Consider the following 18,759-nt stretch of genomic DNA (forward strand, 5'->3'; position numbering starts at 1 on the left):
GTGCTTGTCATGCTTAGAAGTAACTCTTACTAGACACGTTGTATCTTTGATCAAATATTAGACAAATGTATCTGTACTGCAATCTAGACATGGGTTCAAGGAAACTAAAATGTTTTGTGATTTTACATGGCATTCAAGCATTCTGTTTCAATTTCTAAAAATATTTATATTTTTGATAAGAGTAACTTCTTGGTTCGTTGGTTTGTTTACTTCCACCGACAGTTTTCACAACGCAAACAAATGATTCTAATCTGATGAAGCCAATCCCTGCGTAAAATGCTAGGAGTGCATCAATTACGTAAATGTCTGGCAGCGTAAACATTTCTGGGGGCTTTGCCATACCAATTGTAAACACGAATCCGTCCGAAAGGGGATCCATAAACCAATTCTGATATGTATTGCCGCCTTGCATGCAAAGCGAAAGCTCAACTCTCGCATAGAAGATGACGACGAGTCATCCAGCAGAGGCGTCGCTGGCGATGATTGCCTTCCAATGAAGCATTCAGTCGAATCATGCACTGAGGAAAATGTTTATTTAGTTGGTTATAGGAAGCTTTTAGGGGTATTTATAGGTTAGTTTCGGTTCTAAAAATTACCTGCACAAGTCAAAGATAAACTTGTATGTTTTGGTCAAGAAAAGATTTAAAAGATTGTTATGAAAATGATTAATTTAAGTTAAAAATTGAGTTCATTTTTGAATTTTCAAAATGTTTCATTCACAAACATGGCTTTTAAGAGCGCATTTTATCAGTGTTTTACCAGCCAAGCCAGCCTTTAGCGACAGTCTGTGGATGCGATCAGTGCTGGCAGCTCTTGGTTCTCCGCTCCCTGACAATTATCATGATTATATGGCCATGGCTCGGATGGCAGGCGGTTATTAGATGATCGTCAGCAATGCAGCAGGCTGAGGAGCGAACACAAGAACATATGACACCAGCTGGGCGAGACGATGCCAGGCACACGATAAAGAAAGCCAGAAGAAGAACAAGGAAAAAAAACAGTAGAGACATGGCAATTGCATAATTGAAATCAATTAGCAGTCGTCGGCCAAGCCCAGAAGAAAAACCTGAAGACGTAAGATACCAGAGATCCCAGTGATCCATCCATCCATCCATCTAGCAGTGGCAATAAAACCGAAAGTGCCACGATGAGGAGGGGAAAATTGTAGATTCTCGATTGTATGACTCTCGATTCTCTCCAGAGGCTGATGCATCAATGCCAATCGAAAAGTCTGTTTTTGCATAGTAATTTCATATGAGATACGACGAAGATTGAAAGCTGCTCCATCCACCGTCGGCTCCCCTCTTGTAGCCCCCCCACCATCCCATTTGATCCATTTTTATAGCACGCCCCAGTTGGAGCGTTTTGTTCGCTTTTTTCTCGCTAGACTTTCGGTTTTACTTTGTGTTCAGTTTGGCTTTTTGTTTTCTTTTTGGCTGATTGGCATGCCAAAGTTGACAATAAAATTATTGCATTGTTGTAGCTGCTGCTGCTGTTTGTGCCTATTTATGGCCTTTACTTAACAATGACCACAAAAATTTGCAATTTGCATTTGCAATTTGAGCCAAAAGCACAAGCCATTGGCAGCTTCTCTCTCTCTCTCTGTCTTTCGCAGCCACTTGTTGTTCGACTGTCGAGCGCGGTCTCGGTGCTTTAAAGTTGACCAAACCAATTGACCAGAAACATTCAATTTACTTTGCAGTTATTTTTATTTTTTGGTTTGGTTTCTTATGTACGATTTTATGTCCATGTCCAGCTGCGTTTTTAACGCGTTTTCAGGTGGTATTATTGTGGGTCTTTAACTTTGAGGAGGTGTATATTTTTGCAAGACATTTCATATTTTATGGCTGCAGCTTCCTTTGGCTGCAACTATGTATTATTAGCTTTGTTAGTAACTTATTACTACTACTGGGTATTAACCTAGTGTAACCCTTAAGTTATTCAAATTTAATTTCATTTACCTTGCTAAAAGCAAAATGACGTCACAGAACTAAGTTCGTGTCGCAATGCGAAATCACCGCAAACTTGACGCAGATGCTAATTATTACGGCAGCACACCTGCCTCAAATCGAAAACTTAACAAATGAAACCAAGTCAAGTTTCACTAGAATTTAGAAATCATTTATCGATATGTGAAAACCCCAATGGCATGTGGATTCCGATAGCGGCGATACCATTTCCAATTTACCACAAACAGCCTTCGCTGGCTTTTTGGAAAAAAGTTGTCTTAAAAACGAAACCGAAAACAGAAACAGAAACAGAAACCCAAGAGACGCAAATCTTGTGAGCCGGCAATGGCACGTTCGGTTTAAGTCAACTCAAGTCGAGTTAACTCAAGTTAAGTTAAGTTAAGTTAACTTGGGCAGTCGCCAAACCAGTTGGCGACTCAAAGCAGTTGCAAAAAGCGTATTTAAATATTATTGTAAATTGTCTTTGGCCCGACAAAGCGGCAATCGGTGACTCTTCAGACACAGACCATGGGGTTTCATTTTGCTTCTGGGCACGAAGCTACATACGTGCACTATTACCTGGTGCACCTGGGCAGCAGCTCTCAGAGATCTCCATTCTTGGTTCGCTGGTTCTGTTGCCATGCAAAATAGGTTAAAGATCTTTGGCTCACCATCCGGTTGACAACTTTTATTTATTGTAAATTCAATTTGCATCGAGATGCGAAACATTAAGTTATTGACAAGACGTCTGCCTGAAAATGGAAAAATGTCTTTCAGACTAAACTTAAAAGAAGAAAAAACCAAAAAAATAAACCATAAAATATCAAGGTCGGAGCGCAGCTCAAAAGTTGCTTATCAACTTTATGATTTTGAATTTTAAGACGCTGCGACGTTGGGATTTCTCGTTGTCATAAATACAATTTTCATCTGCCTGCGGTGTCTTAAATGGTTTCATTAAAAATGCATAAAAAATAAAACAAAAACCCAGTGCCCAGCGCTGCAAGCTGCGGGCCAGAAACTAAACAGAAAAAAAAAATATTTATATTGAAATTTTGAAAAAATCATAAAGCAGCAGCAACGCCCGCTTTATTTTCGACGTCATTTTTCATATGCAAATTGGTTCGATTCATTTCGCTTTGTCCCCGACTATTTCTTCCTTTGTTCGAGGTTTGTTTTATATTGTGCTAATTGGAGACATAAAAACCCACAGGGGGAGTGGCAAGCGTTTAGGGGCGGTCGCTAATCCCCAAAGCTGGTTGCTTGCCTATAAAAGTGATTTAAGGTTGGTGTCGATCGCCTGGGGATGTAGTTTTTCAGGGAATTTTCGACTTGGGTTTGATGGGAATTTTAAAAGTTGCATAATATGGCTTTTAAATGGCTTAGAAATCGAATAGCCAAGTTGATAATGTAACTTGGAGTACGTTTTTAACCAACGTTTGCCAACTTTTAACATTCCGAAACCATAAAAGGTAATCAAAAAGATTTGGTTTTAGAAGAACAACAACAATTTAAAGGGAGAAACAATTGATAATGTAATCTAATTATATGGAAATTATCTGTAATTTGTTTTTATACGTTACCCAAACGTTGTTAAGTCATTGAAAAGGGCAATTATCAATTAGGTTTTGTAATAAAACTGCCGCTATCATGTAACACATTAAAGTATGCAATTTCAGTAGCTTTTGCTGTCAGATCCCACTATTACACCTTCCCAAAGAACTTGACTTATTGATGAATACAAACTTATTCATCACCCACTCGAAACTGGCACTTCCGTCTGGCATTAATTGAATGCCAGAATGCAAATCCCAATCGAATGCATAATCCGTTGCATTCCTGGTTATAAACTGTCTAAACAAATTACAGTTTTGTTGTGGCAATTAATCAAGAGGTGTAAAGTTATTGGGCAAAGGAACACCCACAAGATAATCGCGAGAAACATTTCAATCAACTTGGCTAACTCTGTTCTGTCGTTACAACAAAAAATGTTGGCAAAATGATTAGAATTCCACAGAGACTTGATTGCCGCAATGTTTTGTATTCATGGCGCATGCGTTGAAATGTTATTAACCCACATTTGCATAACAAATAAAAAAAAAAAATGGCAAATAACAAAACAAACAGAAAAAGACGCGACCACGATTACAATTTGTTGTTTTTCTTGTTGTTGTCTTTTTTTTGCCGTTTCCTGTTTGATTATTATTACTGTTTTGTTATTGTTTGTTGTCGCTGGCGTCGTTGGTGTCGCTGACTGCACAATTTTTCAAACAATTTGCGTGTAATTATTTGTTTTCTTTGCCGCATGCAACTTGCCAATTAGTTAACAATTTTTCACACGCTTTTTTATGAGCCTCGGATGTAAACATTTAACCTTAATTTTTTTTCGTACATATATTTGGTTTTTTTGATGTAAGATTATTGACAATTGCAGATTTGATAATTAATTTAAAAGGTAAATGATATGTAATTGTTATTGTTGGGATGCTCCTAATGTAAATTAGTAACAAGTAAGAGTCTATTTTACGTATTTTCTTTATGAGTAATTATTTACTAGCATCTTCACATATTTTACGTGTCTTCTTCCTATTATGTTTTCCTCGAGTTTCCCTGTATTACAAACTCATTTGTTAAAGGAGCTAAATGGTCTTTAGGCGTGTGGCAGCTGGCTTTCTTCTTTAGATGATTATCATCTATTTGTTCATTGCCACTTCTATTTTTCCCATTAAACAATACAAAAAGCATTGTTGTGGCAAGTCAAATGTTCACAATACCGTTGCCTACTTTCAGGCAGCATGTAAAAAACGTTATGAAATGGGGCGAAACTTAATGAATGTTTAGGGAACTGTTTTTACTGGGATATTACTTTTATTTAAAGTAAGTAGCATTGCAAATGTTATTTAAATAATAAATTAAAAGATAATAATAATTTTTATTTTATTAAAAATAATGTTTTATGAGTTTCTACTCATTTATGTAGAGGTTTTCTTTAACAAATACATAAATGTAAGAAATTCATTACTAAAATTTTCCATTGCTTACAAGTACATAAAAAAAAAAATAATTATCAAATAAACACTAATAAATGAAATCGTATGAATTGCAATTTTTATTATATTCCCATAGCAACATGTTGCTGGAGTACTGGCAATCTTTGTTGCTACTGCCAACCGTTTCAGTTTTTAAATTTATTAGCTACCGGCTTGGCAACACACACTCTTGCACACACACACCTGTGCAGGTGTTTAGACATCGCCTGTCTTGCTCTTGCCTGCTGAGTTTCCCGCCTGTTGCTTCATATTGGCAAAGAAGAAACAACAAAAGAAAATCTTCGTTTTTTCTGTCTTGTCTTCTGCGGCTTTTTTCGTTTTTCCACACACTTTGCTATTATACAAGTGAGTCTTTCGTGTTTTTGTTCTCCGACAACTTTAACGTGCCAGCAAAAGTTCAAAAGTTTTGTTTCGTTTCATTGATGTAATTGTTGTAATCGCTGCAGTCGTTTTTGTTGTTGTTTTTTGTTTGTGTGGCCATTATGGCAACTTTACCGTTAACATTCAAAGAAAATTCATTTTACAGTTGAAGGCGCATCGCTTGGTAAATACAACAAAAATTACAAACAAAAATTGTAAAAATCATAGTTGCAGCTTCACAAGCTTGAACAAAAAGAAAAAGAAGAGCTGGCTCTCAACTCTGCACCTTGATCGGTGATATATACACATGTGATTATTTTAGTGCACTGAGAAAAGTCGTATATAGTGCACAGATGCACTAAACTGCACTTTAACTGTTTACTCGTACTTAAATTCACTGCCATTATGCATAAAATCTGAATGATATTAAGTTTATGAAACAACTTATAGAATTCTTTGCAGAAGGGTTAAGGTTAAAGGTTAAAGTCTCACCTTTTTGAAATCTCAATAAAACATTTATTTGTATATATTTTAAATTTCAAAAGTAGAGCCTTAACAATAAGTCAACGAAATTGTTGGCAGTGTTTGTTTATGTTGCTCAAGTTGTCGTCGTTTCGCTTGGCGGCTTCTGCTTTGTAGAGCCTGCTGCTTTTGCTCTCCATTCTCTCCACTCTCCGCTCTCCACTGCTACAATTAAGTTTTACTTTATGTTTATGGCCTCCGTTGTTGTTGCTGTTGCTGCTGTTGTTTTCTCAGCCAAGTTGCTGCTGTCTGGCTAAAAAAAAGTCAGTTGCCATTTCAGTCAGTTGGCTTTTAAACATTTACTGGAAACAGTTCGCGTCGCGCACAAAATTTGATTTTTTTCTATAGAGGAGAAAGAAATTCAACAAAAAAAGATATTACTATTTCCACTACTTGTTGTGATTTTATTTATGTTTAAAAATGAAATAAAAAACAAAGTTTATAACCATAACTGATGATAGAAAATGCAAAAAAAAGTAGTTTTATGGAAAATGTTTTCAAGATGGCGTCGCCTTTGGTCGTTGTGTGAAAGCAGACTTCAGATATTGCATAAATAAATAATTAAAAAAAATAAAAAACAAGCACAAGACGAGATAACTAGAATTAAAGATCTTGAGCACAGGAAGCTCGGAATATTTTTATTCATTCGAGGGCCGCCTTAACGGTAAAAGCCGCTCAGCATCGCTGAATGGGGAACGCTTAAAGGTCAACAGCAAGCAGCAAAAGCAACAACAACAACAACATCAACTACTTTAATAACAAAAAAGCAACAACTGCAGATTGCAAAAAGGAAGCAACCGCGAAACCAGTTTGCCAACAACCTGAAACTGTAGTTCAAAGAATTGCAAATTGAAAAGAAGAAACATAAAAAATAAAAAAACTGAAAAACTGAAAAACTAAAAAAAAACAACGAACAAGCGATTTATGTGAAAGTGAATTGACACAATTACTGCAAGCTATCGCCGACGAGTGGAATTTTTTACTGAGTGGAGTCACCGATAGGTCTTCACCACAGACATCCGCTGAAGCAACTATGATGCTTTTATCGGCACTGAAGCTGGGTAAGCTGGATTCGATCGATTCTGGTCTTGCTTGCTCTTTTATTGGCAGATAATTAAAAAATCTGGAATTGGTAGACATATTTAAGTATGTTTTGGTGGATTATTATGGGATTTCTGATTGAATGTTCTTCTTAAGAGGGATATCTTTATATTTTTAGATATCTTTATTTTTGACTTCATTTTAATCTAAGAGCCCCAACATAGTTTAAGACCCTGATCTTTTTTATAACTTTTGTGGGCGTTTTCTTAGCGCTGCTGTTTTTTGAGTCATCAAGCAAGCATTTTGATTAGTTTCACCTGCTTGGAATAACTAATAGAGAACAAAGCAGCAAACACGTGTTTGAAAGTCTTGCAGCTCTTGATTTCCACAAACACTCGGCTCGAGGTTGAGCCCCAGCTGCAATAACAATACTCGCATTAACAGCAATAACAAGAATAGCAATTTGCATAACAAATTGTTGGCAGAGGAGAGGAGGTTAAAAGGGGGCGGGGGCGGTTTGGAAAAGAGGCGGTAAAAGCGGAGCAGAGACAAAGCACAATTACACAATTAGCTATAAATACCTGTACAGCGGTAATGACAAATGTTGCAAGTGGGCTTGGAAATGCAACGCACCTGTTGATGTGGCTGGCAGACTCATACTCACTGGAATATGTTTGCTTGCCCCTAATAATATCTCCTCTCTCTCTCTCTCTCTGTGTAGTTATTAGCCATTTATGAGCGAGCTTTGACTTTTACGCGAATACAAATGAAAAATGTACTTCCGTTTGGCAATTTTCAGGTGTTTTGAAAATGATTTAAATACTCAACTAGCTGGGTAACTTGAAAATCCAGTTGAGGATTTATGAGTGTCGATACTCTGCAAGGAAAATGCTTAGACACTTTTATTAATAAACATACAAAGTTTTTCCCATCTAAGTCAAATCCAAGCACAAACTACGACACCCTTTCGGAAGAAGGCAGACATCAAAGTTGGCAATTTTCTTATTATAAGTATATGTAAGCAGGGAAAATGCTTGAAGCGCTTTTCATTTGCATGGAAAATGGCCAAACAAAAGCTTGAACATACGGCTCTAACAACCGGCAAGTGCGCGATTGTGTGCGTTTGGCTGGGAAAGAAAGAAAAACTTTCTATTTTTGGTTTCAATCTTGCATCAATGCAGGGGCACGAGTGCTCAACTGGCGTATTGTGTACGAACTACGTAGTTGGTGTCTTGCCTCGAAGGCTTTTGTCATCTTTTGCCGGCACGTTTTCCTCGTAACGCTGTTGTTTGGCTTGTTTGCGAGAATGGGTTGAAAAAGGGGGCGGGCCAGAGCCAACAAGTTTTCACATGAAAAATGTGCTTTGTGTCTCTTTGATATTGAGAAAATTGCCTTATCAATTGAAAGTCAGTGGCATATAGTGGCCACTCACAAACTGCAGGGCAATTTTTCTCTTACCATATTTTGTATCAATTTGTTTTTTGAAAAATATTTCGCGAGTTGGGAAATCGCTAATGCCATAGGCAGTCACTTTCGCTTTGCGATTAACCTTCACTTTTGTTTTAAGCCAAACGGCGCTCGCGATTCTCGAGCAGAGGCGCCTACCTCAAGCACTTCTTCATCCGCTCATCCGATGCAAAGTGGATTCCGAGTGCCAGCGTACAAAAAAAAAGAAAAATCCAAAGAAAAAACTTAAAACAAAATGTGTATCATGAGCCGAAGTTGACTCATTTGCTGAGGGCGATTGCATAAGAGACGCCCACTCAACTGCCGAAACTCGACTGCTCTCGACTGGCATTTAAGTTTCATTTATTTATCTTTATTTATTTTTTCTTTAATTGGGGTTACGCTTTGAGTTCACTTTGAGCTAACGTTATTATTATTGACGGGCACTCGAAAAACCCCAGTTGGCAAACACTGAAATCGCTTTAAGCCGAGCAAAGTCCAGCTCATCAAAAAGCTTTCCGAATGCCCGATGTCTTTGATTTATCTACGAATTGTGGGCGACTGGCTGAGCGGGCGCCTTGAACCATTGAAAATCTTGTCAATGTTCAGTGTCAGCGCTTGGCCAGCGTCTAATTAATTATCACCTTGACAAGAATCGCAAGCCACCAAAAACTACAGAAAAAATACCAAACAACATAAGGCGATTTTGCGATATTTGTCGATGGCTAATTAATTGGACAGCCCTGGGGCCTGAAAAATGTTTAAACTTAGATTTGCGTGTAGTGCATGGAGCACCAATGTAAAATACCAAAGTGGTGTTTTTAAAAATAATCTACAGATGGAAAATATTGTATTTGATTTGCCAAAAAGATAGTTATAAGGCTAAAATATTAGAGTTTGTAACCACAATTTCGATTACAAAACGAAAGACTTAGACAACGAACTCGGAAAATGGTCTTAATAAGTTTGTAATTATGATTGATCATTACAAGATAAATATCTCCCCAGACACAAACTTAAACAAGTTTTCTAATTACGTTTTCTTTTTTTGTTTTGGATTTTTTCAGGCAACGGCAGTTCTCCAGCCCAGAATTCAACGCGCAGCATCAGTCCCAACAGCTCCACGACCAACAGTCAGTTCAGCTTGCAGCACAACAGCTCGGGGAGTCTCGGCGGCGGAGTGGGCGGCGGTTTGGGAGGCGGAGGCAGCCTTGGCCTAGGTGGCGGAGGAGGAGGTGGCGGCAGTTGCACGCCCACATCGCTGCAGCCTCAGGTAAGTTTCGTATGGAGACATCGCTCAATATCTGAGCTGGCACCTAATCAACTTTCCTTTCTATTTAAATAGTCCTCGCTGACAACTTTCAAGCAATCCCCAACTTTACTGAACGGCAACGGAACTCTATTGGATGCCAATATGCCTGGCGGTATACCCACCCCCGGAACTCCCAATTCCAAAGCCAAGGTGGGCATTAAATGCTTATCTCAATTTGAAATAGTTATTTATTTACGGTTTTTTTTTCCAGGACAATTCACATTTTGTCAAGTTGGTAGTGGCACTCTATCCGTTTAAGGCCATCGAAGGCGGCGACTTGTCACTGGAGAAGGTAAGACTCACTTTGCGTTATGAGTGCCAAGTTATAGTATTGATTTATTTACAGAATGCCGAGTACGAGGTCATCGATGACTCACAGGAGCACTGGTGGAAGGTCAAAGATGCCGTAGGGAACGTCGGCTATATACCCAGCAACTATGTCAAGCCGAAGGCGCTGCTGGGCCTGGAGCGTTATGAGTGAGTAAAACAAGTTTTTCAAATAATATAACTTTAAACCAAATACCATGCGGTGGTATAGTAATAACCACTCTGTGAAGTCATTTAACTTAATGTATAGTTTTAAAATAAATAGTTGCGGATCTAATGATTGCTTATTAACTTAATATTATCATTTTCCAGGTGGTATGTGGGCGACATGTCACGTCAGAGAGCCGAGTCCCTGCTCAAGCAGGGCGACAAGGAGGGCTGCTTTGTGGTCCGCAAGTCATCGACCAAGGGTCTCTACACACTATCGCTGCATACCAAAGTGTAAGTTAAAAGTAAATCCTATATGGTTATAAGTTCTAATGGCATGTTTTCCACAGTCCACAGTCGCATGTGAAGCACTACCACATCAAGCAGAATGCACGCTGCGAGTATTATTTGAGCGAGAAGCACTGCTGTGAAACTATTCCGGATCTGATCAACTACCATCGCCACAACTCGGGGGGATTGGCCTGCCGACTCAAGTCCTCGCCCTGCGACCGCCCAGTTCCGCCGACCGCGGGATTGTCCCATGACAAATGGGAGATTCATCCCATGGAGCTGATGCTAATGGAGGAGCTCGGTTCGGGACAGTTTGGTGTGGTTCGGCGTGGCAAATGGCGTGGATCTATCGACACAGCTGTCAAAATGATGAAGGAGGGCACCATGTCCGAGGACGATTTCATTGAGGAGGCCAAGGTGATGACCAAGCTGCAGCATCCGAATCTTGTGCAGCTCTATGGCGTCTGCTCCAAGCATCGACCCATCTACATTGTGACCGAATACATGAAGCATGGATCCTTGTTGAACTACTTGCGTCGGCATGAGAAGACCCTGATTGGTAATATGGGTCTGCTGCTGGACATGTGCATACAGGTTAGCAAGGGCATGACCTATCTGGAGCGCCATAACTACATTCATCGAGATCTGGCTGCCCGTAACTGTCTCGTGGGCTCCGAGAATGTCGTCAAAGTGGCTGACTTTGGATTGGCCCGATACGTTCTGGATGATCAGTACACCAGCTCCGGCGGCACCAAGTTCCCCATCAAGTGGGCTCCGCCCGAGGTGCTTAACTACACGCGCTTCTCCTCCAAGAGCGATGTGTGGGCATACGGTGAGTGTTTGTCATCCACAATTGAAACTATCTTACTAATTAATATACATTTTCTGATGTTTTAGGTGTATTGATGTGGGAGATCTTCACTTGTGGCAAGATGCCATACGGCCGCCTAAAGAACACCGAGGTTGTGGAGCGCGTGCAGCGCGGAATTATCCTAGAGAAACCAAAGTCGTGTGCCAAGGAGATTTATGATGTGAGTGGCATAATCTTGGGGGAATTCAAGACTTTTGTTAATACTTATGTTTTTATTTGTTGGTAGGTCATGAAGTTGTGCTGGTCACATGGACCTGAGGAGCGTCCAGCGTTCCGTGTGCTCATGGACCAGCTGGCTCTTGTGGCCCAGACGCTAACCGACTAAGAAGCGGACCAGATTGCGAGACCCATCGCCAGAAATTAACACGCACTGAACACACACTGAAGCATCTTAGGATATTGAAGAACGTTAAAGGCATTAAATTTAAGGTTGCGAAGGCAGCGAAAAGAAAGATATATATTTAGATTTATACATACATGTATATGAACCATAAGATTTAGTTAAGCGCGAGCCAGTTTACGATTACGGCCCACAAGCCCCCCCATACGATTATGGCATACTTGGATTATTTGATAGAGCTAGAGATAGAGCTAGAGCTGAGCCGAATGATATCATTATGTTTATGAACGCGTTAACTGTTAGTCGGTGAGATACCAAGCGCAACAAACTGACAGTCACATATAGCAACTATATTAAAAGTGAAAACGGAAACAGAAACGGAAACGGAAATGCATTAAAGTATAGAAGAAAACTGTAGTTAATAGTCAAATTTTTGATACATTTCACATACCGAAAGCGAATTAAAAACTTATAACGATACATGCATATGATATGATATTTAAATGTGCTTTTTTAAATAGCGAGCCACTGTGCTAAGTAAAATATGATTATCTCTAAAGAATGATAGAAACAAACAAACAAGAAAACTGATTAAGCATTAAATATTAAATGTAAGCCTCAAGTCGAAAGCGAAATGTTTGCACAACTGATTATGGAAGGAAGGAACCGAAGAACCGATGAACGATGATTAAGGACATGTTCGCCAAAATGGAACATGAACAATTTTTAGACTAGATTTGTACGTGCTTAGTTTAAGTTTTGTGATTTATTGTTTAATTCTTGCAGACGATTTTTATTTTTATTTAATTTTTGCGATGATCTTGCGATGACTTCTCCCACGCTCAAAGTATGAATCAAGTACGATATGATTACGACGAAATTGATACGATATGCTTTATATTTTAACTGAATTCTTTCGTTTTTTTAAATGCTTATGCGATATAAAACCATATATCTACACACACACATATTTTACCGTATTTTTATGAACGTTTTACTTAATTAATTTTATCATTTGATTAAGCAACCAGAAATACAAAAGAGAAAAAGAAAAACAGAAAATCAAATAAAATGTACGATGAACATTTATTAACTTTCCCCCCTTCTTTTCTTATATTTCATTTTTTATTTTATTTTTGCAAAAATCGGAGACTGCAAGCACAGAACTCGGTTTCACACCAAAATGTTTGCGAGCCAAGTTCAGAATTCAGAGAAGAATGAGTAGAATTCGATGCAATGAGAACAGAACCAAAATAGAAGCAACTCACATAGACTTATAGCCAGACTATACCAGACACCAGCAGAAACCAAATCGAACAGCAAATCAAGCCGAAACACCAAAAGCGCATTTTGTACAACTTTTGATACAGCATTTTGATACGAGATACGAACTATATACAGAAACCGCAAAGGTTTGTCTATGTTTATATGAATGTGCTAGCCAGTAAGCGTCCTTCGTACGACTAAATATATATATATATAGCATTAGCCGATCCACAGAAATGGTAATGTCTATCTATGATGATTCCTTTTGCTGGGCGAAGGGCAAATTGATTGCCCATCCGCAAAATCCTTGCCGTAGCCACTATCCAGACTAAGGTCAACTTATGCAATCTACAAATTACACTACTAACTTATAATACGCGGCTTAGTTGATTTCTTGCGCCTATGCATATAGAACTATATATATATAAATATACATATATATACGATAAACTTACAAATACGAAATACGTTTATTGCCATGAAACCCACTCCCAGAAAAATTAAAAACAAAACCAAAAATCATCAACGTGATATTGCTAATAAAAGAACCGAAAATATCTCTTGGTTTTCGATGTTTTATGAATAGTTGGGGTTCTATAAAAAGAAGTGAAGGTGAATGTGAGAACTGCAACTGTCTTCAAGGTGGCGGTGAAATGTTGTTAACAATATTCATATCACAGCCAGCTTTGAGGAGCGTTGCGGTCTTTCTAACTCGAACCTTTTGTAAGCAAAAGAAATAAACGAACTTCAAAATACAAAAGTGTTTTTATGTGTCACGGACCGGACTTGGGAGTTTGTAAAAGCTTGAATTTATTTTATTTTCTTTGATTAACATTGCTATTTAGCCTGAAACTATGCCACATTTATATTGACTCTTGGAGAATAAAACTATCTGCGAAATGAAGTTGGTCTTTATTAATTTTTTAATTTTTATATGGTAGCCTACTATTTAGGTATAATTTATTACAATATATTACAAATATATATATCAATAATATCAATTTTCAGGAATTAACTTTATATTTTACCAAACAAAAAATAAATATAAGACCGAAATTTGGTTTTTTTATGTTTACTCATAACAGTTTACATTGACAAAATAATTTAAACTTGTATTATTTGTATTTATTAAAACTAAATCAAAATAATCTTGGTTTGTGTGCAAAAAATTTGTCATGCTCCATTAGGCACGTGTGTGGGTGAAGGCTGTCTGTGTTCCACCGCAGCAGTGGTTCAGAAATGGTGGGTCACCGAGGGGTGAGTTAGATTCGCCGGAGGCAAGATCGCGGACTCGCATTACATAACCACAATCAAGCGGCATTATTTGTTGTGAGCAGCTCCATAAATAGGCCTCCCGATGAGCGCAAACCCAGTCGAATTACAGATAGTCAATGAGCCATTAAGATACGATTGAGCTGTGGGCAGGAGACCGGGGGCAATGTCTATCTAAGGCGACCTTCCCCTAGATTTGACTTTCTCAATATGCAAATGAGCCGCAAAGCCTAATTAAATGGTAATCGATCTTTGAAAATATTTATTTGGATAGGGAAATTGAATCCGTTAGCACTCCCAGAAAGTTCTTAAGCATATAAGGAAGATACAAAATCTTTTATTTTTATTTTATTTGTAAGATATATATTACGAGATGAAGTAAAGCGATTGAGGTTGTTTAGGGAATACCATAACCATTGTGTTTGTTAAATTTAAATTAGTTTTAAAAACTGTATTAAGACACATATAAATAAATATTATATCTCAAATTAAAAAAATAATATAAATATATATCAAAATAAGCTTTAAAAATAACTTTAAATAGTTATTAATTATTAATAATTTATTTATTTACTTAAAAAACAAACAGCAAAGTAGTTAACAGAGGAAGTTGATGTTAGCTTCTACGTTTACTGTTAACGCCAACGCGAAAGCTTACGTTACGTCTTAGAGGCGCTACGTTGAAAATTTGAAACGAAAAGCGAGCGTTAGCGACTTTGCACCGCAGTTTCTGTTCGACAGCCCTCGAGTGCGGTTCTAGCTCTTTCTCTTAAAAAAAAAACATAGCTCACGGGTGCCAATCGGCATAAGTAAATCAGCAAAGTGTAATTTGTTTTCGGAAATCTCTCATAGATTTCAAACTCGAGTCAGAGACCGACGCTCTACACTCGAAAGCAGCTGTCACTTGAACCCAATCAACGAACGAATCAACGAAATAATAAATCACCCACGAAATCAACTACAATAACAACGAAAATAGAAATCTCTTCCAGTGAACAGATGTTTTGAAAACCCCCCGGAAAATCGCGACTAATCCTGACAAGGACTCTAAGCATTTGAAATTATTGTCATCGCGATAAAGTGAAGTTTTTTACTGTGCAAAAGAAAGTTACGGATATCAAAGCATCGAGCGGAAGCAGGAGGAGATTCTCCCCAATCAAAGACTAGCCTGCGGTAAGGATAAAACTGGAGTAGGCGTTAACCAAGTCTGAGGTCCTACTGAACAGTCAGTGGATTGCGTGCTGACCCGACCCAAAAGTTCATTGACTGTCTGACTATTGGCATTTCCTGGTGGCATAGGGCTAGAAGAAAAAAACTCCACCAGTCAGCTGTTCCGCCCCCTAAAGTGTTCCGCAGTGCTCCTCCCATTGTTTAGTCAATGACACTCTCGTATTGATGTCACTTGTTGGCATAGATGTAACCCTTCCGCAGGTTCGACGGAGTTTGATACCTTTATGTCTGAGCTAACCGCCCTCGAGAGCCCATGACATCAGCTCTAATAACCGGTCGACCCGACTTAGCTCATTTTTCAAAGTCACTGATTATGGCAGGCACAACACAAAAAAGCGTTAACCACACAAAAAATAGCAAAATAAAGAATGGGAAAAGGTTAAACAGGAAAATAATCTCACAAAAAGAAGAGAGGGGAAATGCAGTAATCGCTAAATAAATATTTATTAAATGATCCAACAGGTATTTATGTGTTTCAATATGCAAATTGTGTCAGCGGCAGAGATCTCAGTTACCAGAAGACGGTGTAGAGACGGTTGAAGCGGAAGAGAATGTCCCACTAAATCGTCGTCTTAGTCTCAGTAATCATTACAAGCCATTTGGAAATTTTTATTAGTGCCTCGAGAATTGAGATCCAGTTGTTCTTCGGAGAAGGTTTGCCAATTTTTCCCGCCTCATTTCCCAGCTTTCTCCGGGTTTTAAGAGCCAGAACACGTTCGCTGCAGAGCCCAGAGAATGTTGAGCAACTTAATTAGATTTGGAGATCGCAAACTAGTTCACACAGCTGACGTCAGTCATTTATCAGAGCCGAGAGTTCAGTTCGGTTTGGTAAATGTTTTGGCTTTGATTCTCATGTTTTTGTTTTTCTCTGCTTCTTGGCCTTTTGCCGGCTGGCTCACTTGTTGTCTGTTGGCTGTTTTTGGGGAAAGAATTGCTCAACTTGTTCGCTGTTAATTAATCTTATACACACCGCCACTGTCTAAGGCGAAAAAGTCAATAGTTAATAGAGACAGCACACGAATTATGGCTATATAAACGCGGAGTCATAGAGTTGGGGCTCTGCGTGGGTCGATCCGCCGTCTGGAAACCCAATTCCGAACTGGCTTTTTCGGACCACTAAATGTGGGCTAAAGGAAACGGCGGCCGCCGTATTTGGGCGTAAAAGCCTCCCAGATGGACGGCTGGAAATTGTCTAAATTTTGGGAATGAGCTCATATTTAATTCGCCATTTGGAGAGCGTGAAATGAAGTCGAAAGAAAATAAAAACGTTTTCAGTGAGTGATTGTTGATCGTGTCGGATAGTGATACCTAACTTATCAGATTTGAGGGTATATCAATGAGGTTATTCAGTTAAATGATATTTCAACTTTTTGGAAACTTATATAAACTCGAAAGGGAATAAGAAATACTTAAATCCCTTCTTGCTTTCACCAAATAAATATATAATATCCTTAATAACATTTTCAACAGGGTATTCCTTCTCTTGTATTCCCTGAAGCTAGCGTGTTTATTTTTATATTTTTAAAGTTGATATCACAAATTGAAGCTGACGTGTGCTAAATTTGTTGTTGTCGTCACGGGTCCACAGTCGGGTCAATTGTGTGAATATCAATTTAAATCAAACAAAAATAAAGCAGCAGCCAACAAATCACTGAAGGTCACAAAGATAATGCTGAAAAATTGAAAAAGTCTCTCCCAATCAGTATCTCTGTAACTAATCATGGCAGTCAAGGTTTGTTTCTAAAAAGTGCAAATAAAAATTGTTTATTTAGATAGAGAGATAGAGAGATTGAAAGTCAAGTGAGTGGGCGTTGATTATTTGCTCTATAGCCGGTTTTCACGCTGACCCCCCTGTGCATAGATTATCTGATGCTCGATATAATTTGATTAATGAAATCTGATCGCCACATGCAAATTCATTGCATGAGCCGACGCTCTATAAACTTGATTAAAAGCGACCTCTTGGTCGGGTTCCCCAAACTTTTTTCAATTTCAAATACACTTAGGAAAAAAGCAAGCTGGTCTTAAAAACATAAGAATAACAAAAGAAGTTTATAGAAGTATGTAGAAATATATCTTATCTGTTAAATAAAATGATAAAAGTAAATGATTTTCCTTTAATTTACAAAATTTTACTAATTTTTAAAGTATCCTATAAGGCTACGTCGATCTCTTAATTTAATTAATTCATTCAGATTTGTGTTCTGGCTGCTTATTTTAATTAATATTTATTAAACTGAATTTAAATCACAAATTGTTTTTGGCTGCTAATTTAGAAATGTTTTCCAGAATATTGATCTTGATTTCGTTGCCATTTTATTTACTTAACTCGATTTTCTTCAATGCAAATTTCTGGGGGTAGACAAGAGCCTCATAGACTTTGTCTGACAGATGTCTAACTTCTGTTGGCTAAGCTGCCGGCTGTGATTCATCTGCTAGATTTTCTGTTTTCTTAGCTGATCTTGGCCTCGAACAGCAATTGAACATGATGTTTGGTGTGTGGGTTGACCAAGCTCATGATGGTGATGTAAGAGTTGCCTTATAAGACCTGCTGATGGCTGCTGCCTTGCAAACAGAATAATGTTTTTCTTTTTTTTTGTTGAATTGCATGCGAGGTCAGGAGTCGAAAGTGGCAAGTAACAAGTGCGGCTTTGGCAGGAGAACGACGGCTTTATTGGCCCTGTTAACAGCCAGGGCACGCCCCCTAACATAGCTGTAATTATTTACACAGCCAGGCGAATTTTCACGGCCAAAAGAAGTGGCACGCTTCGCTTTTCTTTCAGGTTCGGCTGCGAGTTTGAGTTTGTTTTTGTTTCGGTTTTAGTTTTAGCTTTGCCTTCTTTGTCCGTCATGCAATTGTCGGCCATAAGTCATTAAAAGTAATCGTTTTGTTGGCTTACATGCCCCACAAAATGGGCAACATTAGCACTTAGCATACTTCGTTACGTTTCGATTCGGGGCGCAACCTTGTTGACCAGGCCCCGTTCTTTTTGGTTGTTATCACGGAACCCCTAAATCTCAGGGCCCGTCAAATCCAAATTCAAATCCAGCCCCTATATCGATTACACTCCCAGATGTTTGGTAACTGACGTTGGTAGACGGGAACTCCTGATACCAGCCTGGTACCGTCTGTTTTCCACACAGTTTTCCGCCAGCCTGTCGATGGGCAACACTTCGGTTCCCGTGTGCTGAGCTGTGAAAAGAAGGTCATCATCCAGGGCAGCCGGTTTGGGGAATAAAAATGTTGTTGAGGGGGGTTCTCATTAAAATGTTTATTATGTGCAACTCTTTACTAGCTGGAAACTTTTTTACTATTTCTTTTGTTACGTCTTGAGAGT

The 18,759-nt window shown here is 38.6% G+C and overlaps 1 protein-coding gene across 3 annotated transcripts in view; it reads left to right on the forward strand.

Annotated features, from left to right (window-relative positions):
- LOC108106129 (tyrosine-protein kinase Btk29A) overlaps nucleotides 1-12,139 on the forward strand; it is a 42,893-nt gene extending 30,754 nt beyond the window's left edge. For 2 of the 3 annotated variants that reach the window (XM_017213008.2, XM_017213009.2), the window contains 8 exons: nucleotides 9,433-9,638; nucleotides 9,711-9,827; nucleotides 9,889-9,969; nucleotides 10,024-10,154; nucleotides 10,317-10,445; nucleotides 10,502-11,274; nucleotides 11,340-11,473; nucleotides 11,540-12,139. In XM_017213008.2, the coding sequence (XP_017068497.2) occupies nucleotides 9,433-9,638; nucleotides 9,711-9,827; nucleotides 9,889-9,969; nucleotides 10,024-10,154; nucleotides 10,317-10,445; nucleotides 10,502-11,274; nucleotides 11,340-11,473; nucleotides 11,540-11,638 (1,670 nt within the window). In that variant the 3' untranslated portion in view covers nucleotides 11,639-12,139. Of the gene's footprint in view, nucleotides 1-6,129; nucleotides 6,940-9,432; nucleotides 9,639-9,710; nucleotides 9,828-9,888; nucleotides 9,970-10,023; nucleotides 10,155-10,316; nucleotides 10,446-10,501; nucleotides 11,275-11,339; nucleotides 11,474-11,539 lie in introns of those variants that run through there. The other variant, XM_017213011.2, reaches the window with a different exon arrangement.
- Nucleotides 12,140-18,759: the final 6,620 nt, after the last annotated feature.

The sequence above is a fragment of the Drosophila eugracilis genome, unplaced genomic scaffold (assembly GCF_018153835.1).
Source record: "Drosophila eugracilis isolate 14026-0451.02 unplaced genomic scaffold, ASM1815383v1 contig_386, whole genome shotgun sequence".
Classification (NCBI taxonomy): domain Eukaryota; kingdom Metazoa; phylum Arthropoda; class Insecta; order Diptera; family Drosophilidae; genus Drosophila; species Drosophila eugracilis.